Source organism: Anoplophora glabripennis, unplaced genomic scaffold (genome assembly GCF_000390285.2).
Source record: "Anoplophora glabripennis isolate ALB-LARVAE unplaced genomic scaffold, Agla_2.0 scaffold1313, whole genome shotgun sequence".
Taxonomy (NCBI): Eukaryota; Metazoa; Arthropoda; class Insecta; order Coleoptera; family Cerambycidae; genus Anoplophora; species Anoplophora glabripennis.
Genome location: NW_019417391.1, coordinates 32,427 through 52,255, shown reverse-complemented (window position 1 = coordinate 52,255; position 19,829 = coordinate 32,427). Strand labels below are relative to the sequence as shown.

The window sequence follows — 19,829 nt, the reverse complement described above, 5'->3', positions numbered from 1 at the left end:
ATAGATAATTGCCCTACTAAATCCGCGATATAGCGTTCAACGTGGGGCTAAATTGCCAAACGAGCCAATCACATGGGAATCCGTGATAATACAACTCATAATTTTCTCAAAAATTGTAATTTACGTTGTAGATACAATAAAAATTTGTGTGGTACTTCTAGGCTTCCATAGAACTAAATATGTTGAAACACATATTTTATGCTAAGAACGAAGTCAATAATTTAAGGAATTTAAAAGAATTGCAGCGCTAATTTGGTTGTTATACATTATGTACCATCAAAGAATATTTTTCAAAGCTTAGTTGATTGTTTAGAAGAAATTGAGAAGTTCAACAACAGTGAGTGGCTCATTTTCATATATTGAAAGAATTGCAATATCTTCTACAACAAGCATGAAAAAAAATGCTAGATCTAAAAACAATACCATATATTTAATTATTTAAACCATATATTTGGACAAGTAAGGGGGTCAATGAGTACTAACTCTTTCCTCCATTCATGCTTCATTTTTTTTATATTAAAAATTGCACAAAAAATGTGCTGACATAAGAATAGTATGCTAAAAAACTTCCAAGTTTTAGAAGGGTTATTGACATCCTATTACTCGCACCCAAGGTATTTGTGGTTAACAGCAGCTCGGGCCTAAATTTGTGTAACACCCTAAACATTATTAAATCACAAAATCCTACTCCGTTACTTACTTGACTTATATTTGAAGCTAAACTGTTGGATGTGTCCGGAAGATTTGAATTAATAGTTATCATCGAAGTATTTTTGTTTCTCTCGGATTGTGGAGTAGAGACAACGACGAAATTCAAACTGTCATCGGGTGTGGTTGCACTGGAACTAGTAACAGTAACGACATCACTGACTTTCTCGAATGGTTGCACCTTCTCTTGTGAAAGCCTCTTATTAAGTTGCTTCTCGAGCGCCCGTCTAATTTCGGAGACGTTGACAGATGAAGAACAAATGTCATCTGTAACATCACGATTTTTATCTACTTTCTCTTCCACTTTGGACGAGCTCGGTTTAGGCTCGACAACCATTGGAAGTGGCGGTGGAGGGGGTGGCAGTGGAATATCTACTACTCGAAGCGGACTAGAACTAGGTGGGGTATCAGGGGGTGTCATAGGAGACGAAGGAGGAGTTGGCAATGGGGGTATGATGACTGGTGGAGGTGGAGCAGGTCCTTTGTCTTTGTCAGAAGACGATGACGAAGTAGACTGCTGGCTTTGTAAAGGTGGGGGCGGTGGTGCTTTCCCTTTGTCACGAGATGTTTTTCTTTGCACTTCCTCTTTCTTTTCAGGCTGAATAATAGAACATATGAATGCCTCTGTGACTGTTATACAGAAATATAAATCTTACCTGTTTCTTTTCATTTGGTGAAGCAGCAACAACAGAAGTTGATATATCCACAGCATTCTCATCGAAAACAGAAGGTTCGTTGACTTCTTTTTCTTCACTGGGTTGAACAGGCTGTTCAGGCTCCGCTGCTGTGATTAATTAAATTTTAATAAGAGAAAACATTTGTAACTAGTAATAATGATGACAGTGGTTAACAATTTTTTTTTAGTTTTACATTCATCACGAAAAGTGTCACTTTAAAAGTCTTATTATTTTACATCCATGAGTACTATATGGATGCAATAACTCGACTATAATGAAACACAACGAATCAACAGTCGACATAAAAGTAGGCATAGAGTAATTGAGTTTGCGAAATATTTGCGTCCATAGTGACACTAAATAAACGAGTTATTAATGACAATTACAAGGGGATAAGCATTAGTGAACACAGGTGTACACTGTTGATGAACTTAGGAATATATGAATTCATATGAATTTTGTGAATTCTCTTTAAATTCATTCTGAATTCCTGAAATTTAAATTTTTCAAGAGCTACTTGTATCTCCTTACATGACCAATAATATTGTAGTCGACCAGTGCAGGGCCTATCAACCTTAGTCACAGTACAGACAGATCAGCAGCGACGGCGAGTTAATTTATGAATGAAATCTGCCAGCCAAATTATTTGACCTTGATACTTTAACTAAAATATCATCACCCCCAAATGGGAATGATGCTGTCTTCATATCCTTTCAATTGACTTGTATGAGATATCAGTGATTATCAAAATATTGTATTTGCAGGTAAAGTACACAAAATTTAAATTTAAATTGGTAATTTGATTATGCAATCAGAAAAATTTATTGTAATTTTTTTAGTCGACTGGACATAGCAATTATGTTATGATGATTATGATTTGGAATTTCTATTTTATTAAACATTATTAAGCAATTAATAACCCTTTCACTGTGGGACGTGGATTTGCATACCGTGCTGTGTGTGGCATTTGGCAGCCTATGCATATTCGTCCGTTTCTCGCAGTTGAACCATAAAGACATTTCGCGGATATGTACGCTTCCCGTAGTTGCAACACGTGAATAAAAAATTATTGGCTAACGCACCAATACTGTGCGCCTAGGATTGTTTGACAAGAAAAGTGGAAAGCATTTGGAAAAATAAACCTGTTTTATTCAAAATATATAAAAAATAGAATGAGATTTTTGGTTCATATATTTTATAATTTTCATCTTTATTTTCATTTTCATCTAAGTCGTTATTTGAACAACTTGAACAAGATTTGAAATCGAATGTGCTGATTCTATATATTCAAAGTCACTATCGTCGCTATTCATTAAAATGTTATATAATCCTTGGTCATTATAGTACTTTTTGGTATGTTAAGGCATATTTGTAATGCAAAGTCACCTAATAAATCGTCAAAACAAAATAACACAATGAATGTGTAAATAAACGTAAACAACCGCATAAAATGTTCATGCACTCCAACATGTCTGTACAAGACAAAATGTAAAAGAGTGGGGACCGCAGGCGCTTACACAAAGTTAACGCATGTGCTAAGTTACACAAAGTTAACGCATGTGCTAAGTATATTCAACATAATAATCATCCGCTTGCCGCAGTCCAGTACCTGAGACCAACAGGTGAAAAAATATATCTCCCACACCATAAGATCATAAATAATTTACCGGATCTTACGTCTCCAGCAGCGAAAGGATGAATGTTATTAAGGTGTTTGGTCAGACACCAGAAAAAAAAATTATTTTGACCAAAAATATAGAAATATTTATAAAATGAATTAAAATATAAATCCATGTATATTCACATAGAAAAAATGTTTGCACTGTCAGTATTAAATAGTGATTCACGTGAATTCTGATACACATTATAATCACATCATTTGCTATCACATTTACTCTACAATTTCGATGCTAATATGACATACAAAAACTAAAATTGGAATATCATAAAATTTTAAAGTGATTTAGAAAACTGTAGAACACATTTTGGTTATTACTGTCGCCAAAACCCTTACCTTTATTATCAACTTCGTTGCTTTGTATGGAAGTAGAGTCATCTTCTATATCCAGAGGAATTTGGGAGGTGCGATTGTCCTGAAAGATTTTCAGGATCAATTTTACCAAAAAGACAATATTGCTAACAGTAGAAGATAAATGTTTTATATTTTCTCCTTGCATAAACAATTAATTTAATATAAATTCATTATCTTAAAAAATGTTTAGTAGATAACTACGGATAATTATCCCTAGTTAACTTTTAAAAATTTTAAGTAAAGGTTTCTAATATTAGTTAAGATGGCAAAAATTCTAAAAGTTTCTCTGTAAGCTAGAAGCAAAAACTACATAAGGAACATCAATCAACATCTCACCTGAGCAAGCATGCCAGGTAAAGGAGGACCCGGAGAGCCGCATGCATAACAAACAAGCCATGATAACATCAAATTTAATTTTGGTGAGTTTTTTAAATACTTTGTATGAGGAATTTAATCATAACAATGGATGGACAGAAACTTTTTTAATTTTTGAATTTACTGAATGTCAAAAATATATGGCAGATATATTTAAATAAATCAACAAATATTTTTAATAATTTGAATTAATCCTGACTTAAGTTTATTAGAAATCATTATTGTATAATTGCAAGGGCTAGTCATATACACGGTGGGCCAATTTCGGCACTTTTGGAGGGTAATGTAAAATAATTTTAATAATTATTATTTTGTCAATGTCTTCAAAAAATACAAGAAACCCATCAAAAATGCTCAAGTTAGCTCAGACTTTACATCATAATCAAAAAGAAGCAGAAAGCTATTTTAAATAACTTGATTTTCTCCGCCCACTCAATACAGTAACAGATCAATAAAAAAAATATATATGAGTTAAATTCTACAATGAATATATTACACTTTATATTATTATTGAAACTATTATAAAATTTTACATATTTTTTAAAACCTTTTTGACAACGAACCATTAAATCAAATATACAAAATATGCAATCTCATGCTTAGTGACATGTAATAAAAACTACAAAAAAAAAAGTGTAATCAAGGTGATATATTTTAAGTTTAAGTGAACATTAACTTATATGACCAATTATTTAGCTATCGATCAATAAAATGATAGATTTTTAATAGCTATTAAAATTTATATCATTTAGCAAATAAATTTATTTATAAGAAAAAACATCTCAAAAATTCTACTTAATTATTATTATACTGAAGTATATGTTGCATTAGGAAAATTAATCCTGCTTATTTTAAATTTAATATACAGTTAAATAAAATTAGATTATTATTTTTATTCATGAAAGCATATTCGAATATTATTCAACATAATTTTATATGTATATACAGAGTGTAACACAACAACCTGTCAAAAATGCAGCAGTTTCCTCGTCCAAACCCCCGTTTTTTAAATACAAGGAGTCAAAATTTAAAATAACATGTATATATTGTATGTCTAAATATCTTCAGAACAAAGGAAATTGAAACACAATTCTGTGTGCACAATACATACAGAGAATAGCATCCTCCAAGAAAATATTAAATCTCAGTTTAAACTTGTACATATGAGGGGATGCTGGTAATGTTTTTCTCAAAAACTATTACATACTATTAGAAAAAATAGTTATTTATGTAACTGACACAAAAAGTAACTGTTTTTTGCATGTGGCATAGAATTGTTGAAGGCTGGATTTGAAAACAGGTAGTTTTCAATAACACTTTTTTTGTTCAAGAAGTTACGGACAATATACTCTACAATGGTGTTTTAACAGTTACTTCAAAATAAAATAAAACATTTTGTGTATCAGTCAACATTATGGTATATAAAATATTAGTGTTTAGGAGAAAGGGATATAAATTGCGTTCTTAAGGGAAGTTTGGCGAAATCATGTCACAAATCACGTAGAATATCCCGAGAAATGGGCTCTACAAAAATAGCTCCCACTATTCACTGCATTGTAATCCAAGACTAGCCAGCTCTATACAGTGATTATAAAAATGTTTCTTATTACTTTTGATATGCAAATTTTATTTTGAACATTGACGATTTCATTCCAGTATTTACCAATTGGTACAAATTAGCAATTTGTAAAGATGAGTGTTTAGATAAATTTAGAATTATTTAAATGGTTAATAGATATTTAAGGACTGGTGGTCTCAAGAGTACATGTATATATAAAAAAGATGTTCTTAAATTTGGACGAGGAACATATTCCTCATGTACACGTTAAACCCTGTATATAAATATTCTAAAATATTTTCCAACTATTTTTGAAGGCATTCAATCAAAGAGTAAAACGATTATGTGGACTTTGTAGAATACCACCATATAACGTAAATCAGTGGTATTCAACCAGGGATACGTATACCCCTAGGGGTATATGACGATGTTAAGGGGTACACGAAGGGATCTCTGAGGGTAGGTAGATAAATAGAGGCAAAAAAAGTATGTTAATCGGTAATTCAATAGTTCAATCAATTTCCAGTATTTGACAATATTATATAGTTTTTATTTGTTCATTTAAAAAATAAAAAACACAATTAGCTTAATCCAGAAGCCTTAAGGAGAGGACACATTAAGCGGTCGCGGTCCCGTCGCATCGCAGACCGTGCTAGTCTCGATCGCACACGGTGTGGTTTCTTCCCATGTTTTATAATGTATGCATTCGCACTAGACGTTCCCGAGCTCGTCTCGCTCGCATCACATTCTCCACCGATCTTTTCCAAAGAATCTCGGGAGACCGTGATGCGATCGAGACGAGCTTCCTCTTCCATGTAACTCATTTTTTTAACTACTAAAACAATACCTCAACTATTTACTGAAGAGTGCGAGCAGGATTGTGTACGATTGCCAAATGAGACTGATTTTGTAAAAGACCACGATCAGCTCAGACCAGAACGGACCGTGATGTAACGAGACCGTGACCGCCTAATGCGTTCTCTCCTTTAATATTCTCCCACTTATTAACGTTCAGCCATATACTAAAAATTTGTGTGTTAATAAGAAAGCTTAAATTTTTCATTTATTTTTAATTAATCTGTTAAAATTCCAATCTAAATATTGTACTAATGTAGGCATATTGTCTAAAGTTACTTTAAAATTTAAAATGAAAAGTCTTTATCAGACCAGAAGACGAAAACAATTATTTTCGAAATGCCAATAAGTGCCTGAGTGATGTTTTTTGTATTTGTCCGCTTTTACCGGAATCATATTATTGATTAGTCAAAACTTTTATTATAAAAATAACTCTCGACATCCTTTTGGAGCGATATTTCAGATTTTTAAAAAATTTTTGTGCGGGTGGCAAAATACCCATTAATAAAGAGGAACTGAAATAAACTTAGGCACTAGAACAAACAACTTCAAAAAAACATATTTACCATTATCAAAACTCTAACCATAACCTCTGGCTCTCTATTACCCTTTACTAAAACTAAAGTATATTTATTGCAATTCTGATTATACTAATGCTTAAGATAGAGAGTACTTGTATGTAAAAAAATTTTTGAAGTTCGGGGAAAAAAAGGTTGAATACCACTGACGTAATCCGTACCAAAATGTACTCTATTAACACTAGTATGAATAACACCAATTTTTTCAACTTAAATCAGCAACTGAAATACCAGCAAATCAAAGATAAGTATTGCAACACAGCTACACTATATTATCTAACAGGATATAAATATCTCAAAACCTGGCCGTCCTAAAGTATATCTACTACTAGAGTCTATGAAAGAGGACAGAGTACAGTATAAATTGAAAGATAAGGCAAAAATAGTGCCTATCGGTGAGAATTTTTAAACATAAAAGATATGCAAACTTTTTTTATTATGGCCAATGTGCTGAAATAAAATAATCAATAAATAAAAATTTTCCTACAATTAATCATATTTCATTCTTACATACTTAATTTCTTAATTTTCAATTCAACTGTAAATTCTCATATGGTTAATACCAAAGTCCACATCCTTCTATCACTAACAGTAACAACAAAATTTAAAACATTTAAACGAGTAAAATAATAAATAGCGATAACAACACCGAGAATTTAGTTAACTATATAAAAATGGAGTACTTTTTACTATAAGGGGAAGTGAGTGATCTTTAATTTTTTGTTTTATTTTAAATAAAAGGGTCTAACAATCATTAATACTCCGTTATTATTTTTTAACTTACCAATTCTTTGATAAAGCTCTTTATGTTTTCGATGTTTCCTACCACGCTAAGCATGAAATATTTACAAAAGCTCAGAAGTTATAGAAGAAAATGTGTACTCATAAAATTATTCAGAAAAAAATTGTTTCTTTTATATAAATATAAAACGTGACAGACCCATTATCTAAGGACTATAATCTGATGTTGAATCAATATAAAGAAAGATGCTCTGACATTTAACGAGTCATATATAGATACAAAAGAAACAAAAACTATGATACAATTATACAAAATTTGTCTAAAAAATATGTAACTTACTTCTGGATCGTCATCAGTAAGTTCTTCTTCAACGACTTCAGCTTTATATTCTAGCAATAAGTCACGAAGAGGTTTCGAGTCTAGAGTACAGTTAATGAACGGATGCTTGAGTAATTCATCACAGGTGGGTCGTTTTTGAGGATCCTTAATTAAAGCCTTACATATAAAATCGTTAAATTCCTTAGACCATTTTGAAGGTTGTTCTAATTTGGGCGGATCGGATTTCTGAATTTTTAATAACACCCTCATAGGAGACATCTCGTGATTTGGTGGCTCCATTTGAGCAAACTCAATTAGAGTTATGCCCATTGACCAAATATCTACTTTGTAATCATATGGATTGTCCCGAAACGTTTCACAGAGTACGACTTCTGGCGCCATCCAATATGGAGTACCAATGAAGGTGTCGTGCTTTTGAAGAGTGCTTTTGTTTTTTGCTGAGACACCAAAGTCCGCTGTAAATAAAATTTAATATATCAAAAAAAAAAGAAATAGAAGATAATGAATAAATATTTGAGAAGCGGACAATTCAGCAACTAGAATTGACCCCTATCTTTTATAAATTACAGATAAAGTATATTTTGATGAAAACTTGATGTGTCCTGTAACTCTGTAGTGAGATTTAAAAAAAAGCAAAAAACTTCAAATTATGCACACTACTTCATTCTATAAAATAGTATATTTCAAACAATTCTGACATACCTATTTATTTTAAAATTGTTTATACGGGGCATCACAAAAATAAGTAACTTCGCCAGCAGATAGAACACTTAAAATTAGGACTTCAGGTACTTCATATAAAATTTTTACCTGGTGGTCTATTCTTGAATTTCAGGGAGTAGAACTTGTGAGGGAAGTGGGCGTGGTTCTCTTAAAAATGCACAACAGGGTATTCTTGAAAAAATATTTAGGGAGGGAGCTACTCCCAAGAGAACTTAAAGTTCTCCTACTAGAGACTGAGGGAAATAGCAAATCTAACCTAAAATTGTCTGTTTTTGTTTATTTTTGAAGTACATAAAATGTCAAATGACTTGAACATGTTAATTACATAAATCGAAAATAAACATGGAAAACTTAAATTTAATGCTGTGGAATGACATTATTAACGAGGATGTTGAGGAAGCGGTGGCAGAATTCGCTATTAGAAGAGATGTTTTGCCCCAGACCTTTCTCCACTGTTTCCAGTCTTTAGTGGCCCCTTCTGGAATAGCATTTAATATATTACTTGCCTCTTTCCACAATGTCACGCTTATCGTATTCGTATAAGTGCCGGTTAATTTGCCCTTATACATGTCTGGTCGTGCGTACACAAAATTAACTAACACTTCTTTCTGTTTCTGACTCAACTGCCTTGTTTTAAGCAAAGGTAAATTCATTTTTCGATCTCCACAAATTTATATTAAATTGTCAAAATAAAAGTGAAGTTTTTCTGTGTTTTGTCAGTTTTCTGCAATTTCATTGGTCGAACAAACCGGCAACGCTGTTCCCCGATTTTGCTCCCTCCCTGATGCACCTCGGTGCGTTTGAGGTTTCAAGAATTCGGTGTTTTTCTGTGGGGGAGCTCAAATGAGGGAACGCTCCTCTGGAGCTCCCAGGGATAGCTCCCTTCTCTTGATTTCAAGAATAGACGTCCTGAAGTGCTTCGTTGGTGAGATACAGGGTGTTGGAGTTGAAAAAATAAATAATATTTCCTTTAATAGTAATAATTTTAGCAAGGTATACCTTTATTAAGCAGAAAAGTTGGAAGAAAAGATTTTTAAAGCCCAAAGTGAAATACGCCGTGGCACAAAAAAGTTTTGTCAGTTTAAATGCTTCTTAATGGTCGCTTGTGGCGCCCTCCAGAAGGTACAACGAAATCGTCGATAAATTTGAAGTTCTCATCCCAAAAACCACCGGATACGAAATTAGCTCGAAGTAGTTGAAAGATATTAAAGAAAATGTCATTTATTTTTTCAATTTCAACACCCTGTATCTCACCAATGAAGTGCTTTAGGCAAAAATTTTATATGAAGTACCCCTACTAATTTTAAGTGTCCTATCTGCTGGCGAAGTTTGTAACCCTATTTTAGTTACGCCCTGTATACATTTGTCGGACTGAAAAAACGCGGCTTGAAATTTGTCGGACAACAATACTTTTTGACTGAATTAATTATTTACAATTAATTTTACTAAAAATTACCTATGTGGTAATTGATTTTCAATACCCTGTCATTTTGGTATGTTTCGGCCGGTAGACATGTCAATGTCGGAAAAATTTCTATCGGACAAATTTAAATCGGCATTTGCAACAAAATTTCAAGTAACTTAAGCTAAAACAAAAAAGATGTGGTCTTGACTTTTCAAGACCCTGGGAAATTGACATGTTATTGGACTTTTCCGAGCGGAAAAGCGGAAGAATCGAGAAAAGTCGCAGAGGAAAAGTTGACTCGCCAAAACGAAGCTCCTCACGAGTTATAAAGTATGTGGTAATCAACTTTCCAAGAGGGGGCTGTACTGTGGACTATTAATATATCTATTCTTACATGTAATCTTTAATTTGCAATATCAATAAAAAAATTCCTACTATATTATACATGTAGTCAAGAGACTGTCATAAAATATGCATGTGGCACATATTATAATTTTAAGTCAATAATATTTTCTAATATAAAACACATAATAAAAGTGTAATAATTGAAAAATAAAACCTATTAAGGATTATAAATATTCTTTAAAACATATAAATAACCACCAAAAATAACTTTAATTATGCAAATGTATGCAAAAAAGATTATTCTGCTTTGTAATACATACGATTAATTCTTTTATACATACTAGTTATACCTACATCAGTTATGTGCATTAGTTGGCACCTTATGAATTTGGCATTTAAATCGCTATGAATTTTAAATAAATTAGAATAAAAATTTTATATCTGTGTTAACTAAATCAGATAAATCTAAAACATCTGTTATTCATGTAGAATTTAGAGTATGATACAAGACTTTATTTATAGAGGGTGTATATAAATGAATGAAACACTACCTTCAGGCCTGGGCTGAACAACCTTCTTACAAACTGGCTCTATTTGCAAGTTACAGGGGTTTTAAGATGAAATTAAAGAAAATATTTTTGTAACTGCAAATCCAATGAGCCTACCATCTACAAATTTGGCATGAAGTGCAATAGCACGACCTGTTAGAAATTATGTACAGGAAGGGAGGGAATATTTTGAAAATATTTTATTATTTGTGTAGTTTTCTTTCTTTTTTGGCGTAATATACTAGGACTGTGAATTAATTCTGAGGGATTTTTTTGTAATATCAAGGCTTGATTGTGAAAAATTGTGTACATTATTATTTTTCAAAGCATTGTCCATCGCGAACCACTGCCATTCCCCATCTTTCTGGTAGCATACGGATTCCGCATCGAAAGAACAACTCATTTTTTGATGCTATCCACCAATTGATCCAATTTCCCATATCTTCGTACTTTGTATAAAGTGGAAGTGCTGCTTACCCAAGGTGTGTTCTATGGATCGAAACAATTAGTAAACTGATGGAGCAATATCTGGCGAGCATGGCGAATAGGGTAAACCATCCCATTTCAAAGTGTCTATGTATTTTTTGACTTCATGAGCAACATATGGTCGAGCGTTGTCATCGTGCCTTTGCTCAAATTGCGGCTGTTTTTCTTTCAATGCACGGCTCAAATGCATCGTGTTCAATACCATTCACCAGTGACGGTTTCATTTGGTTGAACAGCTCATACTACACAACATGAAGCTGGTCCCATCAAATATAGAGCATGAGCTTCAGGCCATGAATATTCGGCCTTGCCGTCGATGTTGATGCATGACCAGACAAACCCCACAATTTTCTACACTTAGGAATATCATAGCGTATCCTTTTTTCATCGTCAGTGACAATACTATGCAAAAAAAACTTTCTTTTTTGCCGTTGGAGCAATTGTTTACATGTGAATCATACCAAGTGCATTTAAACGTTTGGAAACCATTGTGCGATCAACATTCCACGATTCAGCAAGTTCATCTTGCGTTTGACATGAATCTTGGTCGAGTAAGGCTTCCAATTCCTCATCTCCGAACTTTTTCAGTTGACTGGGCATTCTTTGTCAACAGTATCGAAATCACCACTTCTAAAACGTCGAAACCAATATTCACACATTTTTATCGATGGAGTATGTTCACCGTAAGTTTCCAAAAGCACTCGATGACTTTCAGCAGCACTTTTCTTTGAATTAAACAGGAAAAGTAAAACTTCCCACAAATGGTATTTTTGCTTGCAATTCGACATCTTCTGAGCTGACAAAAAATATGTTGTTTACACTTCAGCAAACTGACATAATAAAAAGTAAAGCCTAATGACAGAGCTTTTGTAAATCCCTCAAAATTAATTCACAGCCTCAGTATTTTGTAAAGCTGTGTGGTTATGACAATGGTACATCATTGGAGGTACATATTGAGCTAAATTGCATGTACAGTGAGTCATGTTGGCATATTTCATGTCAAATTTGAAAATAATTAGTTAATTGGTTACGCAATTACTGAAATGAAATTATTTTCCTTTAATTTCAGCTTGAAACACCTTGTAACCTTGTACGTAAATAAAAGCGTTATATTTTAGATTGTTGGCTTCGTTAAAAGACACTGTATTTTTAATTTTGTTTGTTGAAATTGAATAATTCTTAGCCTATATATAGCATAAAATTATATAGAAAAAAGAAAACATTTATGTGATCTATGAATTGCATAAATATTTGAAAATTTAGCAAAGGTAAATTTAAAACATAAACTTGTGATCACTTTAACAGCTTAAAACTATAAGATAAGAGTTGTGGCATACATGATGTGAAAGCATTTTAACATAATTTATAATTTAAATAAATATTTACAATTTTTAATAAAATCTAAAATAAATCGGAATTTAAATTAAAGTTTTTCTAGTTTCATTGTAGATGTTTAAATGCTAACATATTAGTAAGATGTATGTTTTTATACAGTTAACCATTAATGTTTTGCTGTTAAAATGGATAAATGTGATTAAAAATTATAATAGTTTATATTTTTTTAACGAATAAACACTAGGAATGAACTACAACATATAATAGAAACAAGTGTAAAAATTTGATAACGTGCAAAGTTAAGGAATTTAACCTTGAAAAACTTACTATTAGTTATCATATTTATTCAAAACTAATAAAAGGAAATGTTCAGTGTGTTATTTTTATTTGCACATATGCAGGCGGCAGTTTTAAGGCAATACTTTGATTAATATTATAAATAGGATTTTATTATCTACCACAACCTCAAAAATAAAAATGAAGGTTTAGCACAATCATTTTCCAGATTCGTTATATGGCACAGGATCCTTGGTTTATTAGCATTTAATTTGCATTGAATTCTAAACAAGCTCTATCCATTTTTAATTAAGCTAAATTATACTGCAATTACTTTTTATTGAATTGTAGTATTTTTTTACATTTTTGGAGAGGCTAAAAGTATATAAAATTGTCAGCATTTTTTTTACTACAATTCTGTTAACTCATTCCATGTAGTTTACATAAAATTACCTGTATCTACTTACATCATATCTAATTCATATACAAATATCAAATTCTTTGCAAATATTAGCTTCTATTGTAAAATTTGTGGATTAACGAAATGTTAATAATATTTCTAATGAAAACATAATCAAACATATTAATACCATCCATACCCTTTATAAAAAATATGAGTCACACAGCACAGTTAAATTCCAATTTGACCTAAGACCTACATTATATATACATTAATTAACCCTCAATTAACCTCCAACAATTCAATTTTAATACATAAGTCAACATGAATTGTATACTAGTTCCAACAAATCATTTCTGACGGTTAATACTTTTATAAAAAAAATCATTTCGATGTTTCATCTGAAACATTTCGATGAATAGGTATTTACTACTTAGGTACTAAGTTTTCACCACTATCACGCTATTATAGAGATATTAAAGATAAAATTAAAATAATGCATTTTTATAAGACTATTCTAAATAGGACTAATTTTTTTGTGGTACACGTAATTTGTTTATAATTTGTTGACCGAGGTAGTAAGCAATGTATATTTTTCTTTCTGGAGGAAATCGTTCACAATCCTCCGCATTTTTGTCTGCAGTCCCACAATCTGCTCCGCAATCACCGAAATAGTTTAAAACAGGCTGTAGTTGGGGCTGCAATTCTTAATTAGCAGGCGCTTATTCATTATTATTTTTTGAAAGTAGGTAATGGAATATGTACCTAATTTTAGTGCAAGAAAACAGTGCCTGAGTAAGTATCTATTAACATATAAGTCAGCTAAGTATGAGAGGTGTTCAAATTTAATTATAATTTAATTAATAACAAACTAATAAAAAAAACAGTAAATTATTAATGTTGTTTCTCTGTATAATCTTTTTTCTTTTGAATGCATTGAGGCAACTGGAATGAACATGTTTCTCCACTAAAAACCCTTAAGGTCCAAAATCAACTTGTAGTAGTCTGAAGGGTAGATGGGGGAGAACAGTCCACTTAAATTTTTTAATTGTATCCTTCATATAAGAATGAATGGCTGAACCAAGATAAGAAGATAAGTTTGACACCTATTTCTACACTTTTCATTTAATTCCAAAGCTCCCTAGATAACCAACTATAATTTTTTAGTATTTTAGTTTCGTAATAAAGTTATTGACAATAATTATTTCATGAAATTTGGAGTTTCTAAATTTTAGAGGATGTGGAACAAAGACACATTGTTTTAAATCAACACACTGTGTATATACAAAGAGCACGTAAAGATTGGATTAAATTAATTTAAAATCCATGCATTTCTTTTTTATCGATACATTTAAATATCAAACCTTAAAATACATATTACAAGAAATTAGTTATTTAATAATCACTTCATGTAATGAGTAAATACTTAAGTAATTAGAATTTAATTTTTTAACAATGTAGTACTAGCGATAAAATTAGTAAATGCTGGATCCTAATAAAAAATATTAATGGCATTACAGATTTTTATAATAAAATTACATTAGAATAATTTCAGATTTATCTTAATCCCCTAAAGTTATTCTATAAATCCATACTGATATAAGATAAGCATATAGAAATAATTTACTCCAGCCGCTTCAATTTGGTAAAAATAAATATTAACTGATTATACTGTCCACATAAAACAATAAAAATAAAATTTACATTAGAAATTAATGTTCTAATACTTAGTATTTTTATTTTACAAACATGAATGGTACATTATTTTTATTATTATATTTTCCTTGCAATGTCCAATTTTATACCTAATTTTTATCTTCCATATTTTTCCAATCTCTTGATGTAATTGAAATTTTTTGTTTTTTAATTTTTTTTGATAATTTTCACTATTTCTCCATCATATAAATATAACTTAGGTACTTCAGACATTTTTGTTCTGAAAGCATTGATTTTCTCAATAGTATGTGACAGTGTGACAACAAAAAATTTTGGTCAAATTAATATTTAGGTTGCTCGAGATTATAAGATAACATTTCATATACCTAAATAAGTTTAGTTGTATTAATATTACTTTTACAATATATATATATATATATATATATAAAAAAAAAATCACATACCTAATTTGACTCCGCCAGCCATAGTCAAAAGCACATTGCCAGCTTTTAAGTCACGATGGATAACATGAGATTTATGTAAAAACTGCAAACCCTTACACATATTTTGGCACACATAAGCAATTTGGTGTTCATTTAAAGGTTTTTCTAATTCAGTCATAATACTGTCTAAAGCTCCACCATCACAGTATTCAATTAACAACCACAGCTGTTGCTCCTTCTGAAAAGCTTCATGTAATGCTACAATATTTGGATGCTTAATCTCTGATAAAATATCAATTTCGATCATGAAGTCGGACAGATCGTCTTCTCCATCCAAACGACACATTTTAGCAGCGGCCAGTTGGCCCGTGTGTTTGTTTTGCGCTTTATAAACTTTTCCATACGCACCATCACCTAATTCCCCTATCATGTCCCAAAATTCTTCAGGATCACAATCCATACGCACATTGTTATACACTTTTTTCTTCTTGGCATCATTACCTCCAAAATGGAGCACTTTTTTAATATTGTTAAAAAACGACATTATTATATAAAGTTTCTGCAATACTATTTAAAGATAATACATTCACAGTACTACATCATAACAAAAATTGTTGGCGGATATCTCCCATGATGATCAATTATTTTCTTCTCCTCATTTTCAAAGAAAAGTTTACACTACCTATAATAAAACAGTTTATTTACTTTTTCGATATAACTAGTTTTAATGTAAATATGTGCTATACTCATGGACATCTTAAAAAGTGGAGTAGGTAAATAAAACTGCTATAATGTGAGAAGTGGAATATGCTGACATTTACTGTACACATGTAAGTAGGGAAAATTTTGTCTGTATAATAGAGATTTCAAATACCATAAACCATATTTTAATAAATTGAATATCCCATGACTAGTGAAAGGAAATGTCAGAGCTACAAGTTTATGGCCAGCAACCTGTCTTATTGCCAAAACTAAAATAGTATTTTACTTACAGTTTCAAAATAGTCACTACAAATTGTAATAAATTAGACTGCGGAATTGTAAATAAACACTAAGTACTTTAATCAAATTATTTTTATTAGATTTGTGTATATTCATCTTCTAACTGCGGTCAGCCATGCCAATTTTTACCTAAACCAACCGAGACCAAACCCCGTCCCCCTCTTGAGTCACCACGCCTGTGAATGACATCATGGGTATGTTCAGAATTTGCCAAAGTACGTACTTGGAGTTACATATATCTATCTCTCTTGAATGAATGAATATATATTAACAAATGATTAATTTTCTTTTATAAGTAGGTATACAATTTGATAAATAAAGAACGAAGTATTAGTTAGCTTTATAAATATTAAATAGTTGTATATAAGAATTTTATCAGTAGTACTTATGTTATATTCCTAAATTTTAAACATGTTTTACTCCATAAATGTAGAGTAATTTTAAATCTGTAAGCTTCTGACCGATGGCAGATCCATTGCTAAATGTACTGAATACAATAATAACAGTTTTTAAAAATTAAAAAAAATTAGATAACTGCTTGTACTTATATGATCAAGTAAATATATGAACGTACTTTTTACAGAGAGAATCACGAAAAATAAACTCTAATATTGCCACTATTTTGAGGCCAATTTCTAACCATGGAATAATGGCGCACTATTGTCAGGTTTAGCAGTTATTCCTTAGATCTAGGGATTCTAGGGTAAGGTAATACCTACAATTGAATCGCTGATTTCGGAAACGACCTAAAGCCATTTATATCCAAAACATGACACCACCCCCGGGGTTTATACAGACGAGCCGGCGAAGCAAGAACAGTGCCAGAAGAAAGGGCCCTAGCCGGCGGGGCCCAGCCAGGACAAAAGGAGGTCTTCACCGGCCGCATTATTTGCGGTCGAGGTAGACGACGGATGGGGCCCACCTACGAAGGCTGTCCAGGCCTACACGAGATAAGGCAGGATAAAGAGGGATAATCCCCCTCGATCCCAAATCATTGAGGCCAATTCCTAGCCATGGAATAATGGAATAATTATTTTGATCATATAAATGGAAAGATAGCCTGACACGGCCCTCACAAATGCAAAGTTTAGAAATAATGGAAAAATCCAGTCACAAACTAAGATTGTTTCCGTTCTGAAATAGGCTTAATTTTTCATGGCTCAGCTATACGTACTATTTAAAAGAGATAATTTGCAGTTTTAAATACGTTATGGTTACGGTAATGTAAATAATAAATATAATACCATAGACAATATAGCTTTGCGATAGCTATTTTGTCTGTGATAATACATAAGAAAAGGGTGTCGATCGAAATATTCAGATAGCTTCAGTGAAAACAGTTTTACTTAAATGAGATGACAAGCACTAATCATTCGGTTATTTATTTGAATATAGAAATTAATAACATTAAATAGCATTAGCATTTTAATGATTTTATTTGAGTATGCTCAAAAATATTCCCATTTCCAGGAACACAGGCCCGACATCTTTTTAGTAACGAAAATGTAATTTGTTCAAAATTTATTGTTGCTTATTGAATCTGATGAAAAGCATTATTTTTTATTCTTTCTTCTAACTGCTCAGAATGTCAAAGACAAAAAATATCGAAAATGTGTTCTCAGTTCGTTTTTACTCGAAAATCATGCTTTTTTCAAAAAACAAGAGAGTAGTAATTTGTAGAAAATTGAAAGACGAATCCGAAAATATCATGGTTGTTACCGTAAAGCAGTGGCGTACTATTTTATATAGAAAAATATGCCACCGATATCCTGTATCTCCGCCACTGGAGCATGTAAATTTTAGGAAAAGTTCTCAGATTTTAGACAATGTTTACATAAATACGTGCCCAATTTCAAATTATTTCACTTACTAGTTTGAAGTTTAACGCCTTGTATCTTTTTAATTAAGCGTCCTAGATAAAAACTCCATTATAGGAAAGACTCCCCTTAAAATTCACCAAAGAATACGAAGTTTCGTTATTTGTCATCATTTGTGAATTACCCTCGTATACGTTAATATTCTTTGTTTTGTGTTGGTAAATCGTCAGCATCCAGAGAGTAGAGAGAATTGCGATGATCGATGAATTAATATTTGATAAATTATGCGTTTAACATTATTATTTACTACATTTATTACCATATCGTAATGGTTTAATTAATGAATTGCCTTTTTATGAGGAATTTCGACACCTTGCTGCCCCTGTTGCTGCCGATGGGTAAATATTAAAATAATAGAAATAATAATAAATATTAAAACAAATTTTGACAACAGTGTAAATTAAGAATTAAGTTACAGAACACAGAAGCAGAAACCAGCTTATGTTTTGTAGCGCATGTCTTGTCCTTGTCACTCGTCTCTTGTTTTGTTATTGTGATTATGTTAAATCTCAAACTCAAAATAAAATCCATCAACCTAAATGTTAAATTTAAAAACGTAAAATTGTGAAAATATTGAATATTGGCATATTTTAACGATTTAAGGACATTGACAGGTAAAAAATGTATTTGCTATGAATAAAATTTTTATCAGATTTGCATAAAATATATAGTGCAGCTTTCATTCAAATTTTGATTTATGGAATCTAAATTTTTTAGATAAGTGATTTTGGTCATGGCTCAACCCCCGTCTAGGAGTATCTGGGCAATGGTAATAAGAAACTTCTTGAATTCCATTAAACCCAGACAATTTCGAGGAAATTTAATGGGAACAGATTATTTCGGCAATAAGTATTATGAAATACCAGCAAATCCCTCTAGTGGTAAAAGAAAAGCCAGTCGATGGTTTGATCCGCCAGAAAAGGATGATTTTATGCAGGAGATGCCAGCAGAGTGGGAAGCTTGGTTGAGAGGAAGAAGAAAAGAACCACCAAGCGAAGAGGAAGTTATGAAAAATTTAGCAATTATGCAATTAAAGAAAAAGAATGCTATTGCAGTCGAAGCTAAAGCTGGCAAAGTAGTTCCTATGAAGAAGGGTATCGAGACTTTCCCTGTACGACCTGAATATGAATCTGTGCCGGGGAAGCCTGTTAAAGACCCATAACGTAAATGTAATACTGTGTTAAATAGTTAATTTATTTTGTTAAATATAAAAGTAGAATAGATTTTAGGAGTTTTGATTAAAAATAAAACTATTTCAAAGCTGATTTTCGACTATTCAGAAAAATAAGGGAAACAATTTATTGCAGATTTTAGAAACCGCTAATAAAGAACTTTAATTTCTTTTTCCAATTACCGTGTGTTCATGTCATAATCGTAAATTATCAATCATGTATAAAAATACACAGCCACACTGACACATTCACAAACTAAACACAGTGCTTTTAAAAAATTGTAAATAGTTTTATTAA

At 31.6% G+C, this 19,829-nt stretch overlaps 2 protein-coding genes across 5 annotated transcripts in view; one reads left to right on the top strand and one right to left on the bottom strand.

The window, feature by feature from the left end:
- Window positions 1-16,631, bottom strand: part of LOC108915966 (serine/threonine-protein kinase 10) — a 29,114-nt gene extending 12,483 nt beyond the window's left edge. For 2 of the 3 annotated variants that reach the window (XM_018722133.1, XM_018722131.1), the window contains exons 1-6: window positions 16,474-16,631; window positions 15,503-16,163; window positions 7,865-8,319; window positions 3,400-3,478; window positions 1,365-1,492; window positions 701-1,306 (exon numbers count right to left, since the gene is read on the bottom strand). In XM_018722133.1, coding sequence (XP_018577649.1) covers window positions 701-1,306; window positions 1,365-1,492; window positions 3,400-3,478; window positions 7,865-8,319; window positions 15,503-16,025 — 1,791 coding nt within the window. In that variant the 5' untranslated portion in view covers window positions 16,026-16,163; window positions 16,474-16,631. The remainder of the gene's footprint in view (window positions 1-700; window positions 1,307-1,364; window positions 1,493-3,399; window positions 3,479-7,864; window positions 8,320-15,502; window positions 16,164-16,473) is intronic. The other variant, XM_018722132.1, reaches the window with a different exon arrangement.
- A 1,944-nt stretch (window positions 16,632-18,575) lies between these two features.
- Window positions 18,576-19,583, top strand: LOC108915967 (NADH dehydrogenase [ubiquinone] 1 alpha subcomplex assembly factor 2). 2 transcript variants are annotated; one of them, XM_018722135.1, is made up of 2 exons: window positions 18,576-18,698; window positions 19,078-19,583. In XM_018722135.1, exon 2 carries the CDS (start codon window positions 19,094-19,096, stop codon window positions 19,520-19,522), a length of 429 nt encoding a protein of 142 aa, XP_018577651.1. In that variant the 5' UTR covers window positions 18,576-18,698; window positions 19,078-19,093; the 3' UTR covers window positions 19,523-19,583. The 2 variants fall into 2 exon arrangements, with proteins under 2 accessions (XP_018577651.1, XP_018577650.1); XM_018722134.1 differs by lacking the exon at window positions 18,576-18,698 and adding an exon at window positions 18,819-18,974.
- The last annotated feature ends 246 nt before the right edge of the window (window positions 19,584-19,829 follow it).